Source organism: Mandrillus leucophaeus, unplaced genomic scaffold, assembly GCF_000951045.1.
Source record: "Mandrillus leucophaeus isolate KB7577 unplaced genomic scaffold, Mleu.le_1.0 Scaffold132, whole genome shotgun sequence".
NCBI lineage: Eukaryota > Metazoa > Chordata > Mammalia > Primates > Cercopithecidae > Mandrillus > Mandrillus leucophaeus.
The window spans coordinates 619,402-619,915 of record NW_012101277.1 but is presented as its reverse complement, the minus strand read 5'-3'; the positions used below and the strand labels follow the sequence as shown (position 1 = coordinate 619,915).

Sequence of the window (514 nt, the reverse complement as noted above, 5' to 3'; positions counted from 1 at the left end):
GGCCTCAAGGTGCATCTTAATATTTTGGTAATTTTTTGCTTGTCAAAGTTAACGGAAATTTTAAATATTGTATAATATTTAAAGTTCTCATAGCTTTTTAAGTAAATGGATTTTAACGTCATAAAATGAGACCAGTAAGTGTGAAACAAGCCGAAGGTCTAGTTTGAGAAACTTTTCTGCTGTGTTACTCATAACTATTTTGCCTTCGATTTCTTTTCCTCAGTTCATATTCTGCTTATCTCATTTTCTTTTTTTCTTTTTCAGTGATGATCATGTAAAGTTTTTCTGCTTTCAAGTACTGGAACATCAAGTTAAATACAAGTAAGGCTTTTCTCACTGTTTTGACTCAGATTTGCAGGGAGAGGTCATTTTTTTAATTTAATGTTTTTCTTCCTTAAGGAAACCATAATACAGGTTATAAATTGACAGTGTATCTGTTACATCCAGGTTATAGATATGTTTTGATGTATCCCAGAGTGTTTTAAAAGTGCTGAGTTGGCCAGGTGCGGTGGCT

At 32.7% G+C, this 514-nt stretch overlaps 1 protein-coding gene across 1 annotated transcript in view; it reads left to right on the top strand.

Annotated features, from left to right (window-relative positions):
- XPOT (exportin, tRNA) overlaps positions 1–514 on the top strand; it is a 46,354-nt gene that overhangs the window by 6,729 nt on the left and 39,111 nt on the right. The window contains 1 exon segment of the mRNA XM_011972911.1: positions 265–321. Within this exon segment, the coding sequence (XP_011828301.1) occupies positions 265–321 (57 nt within the window).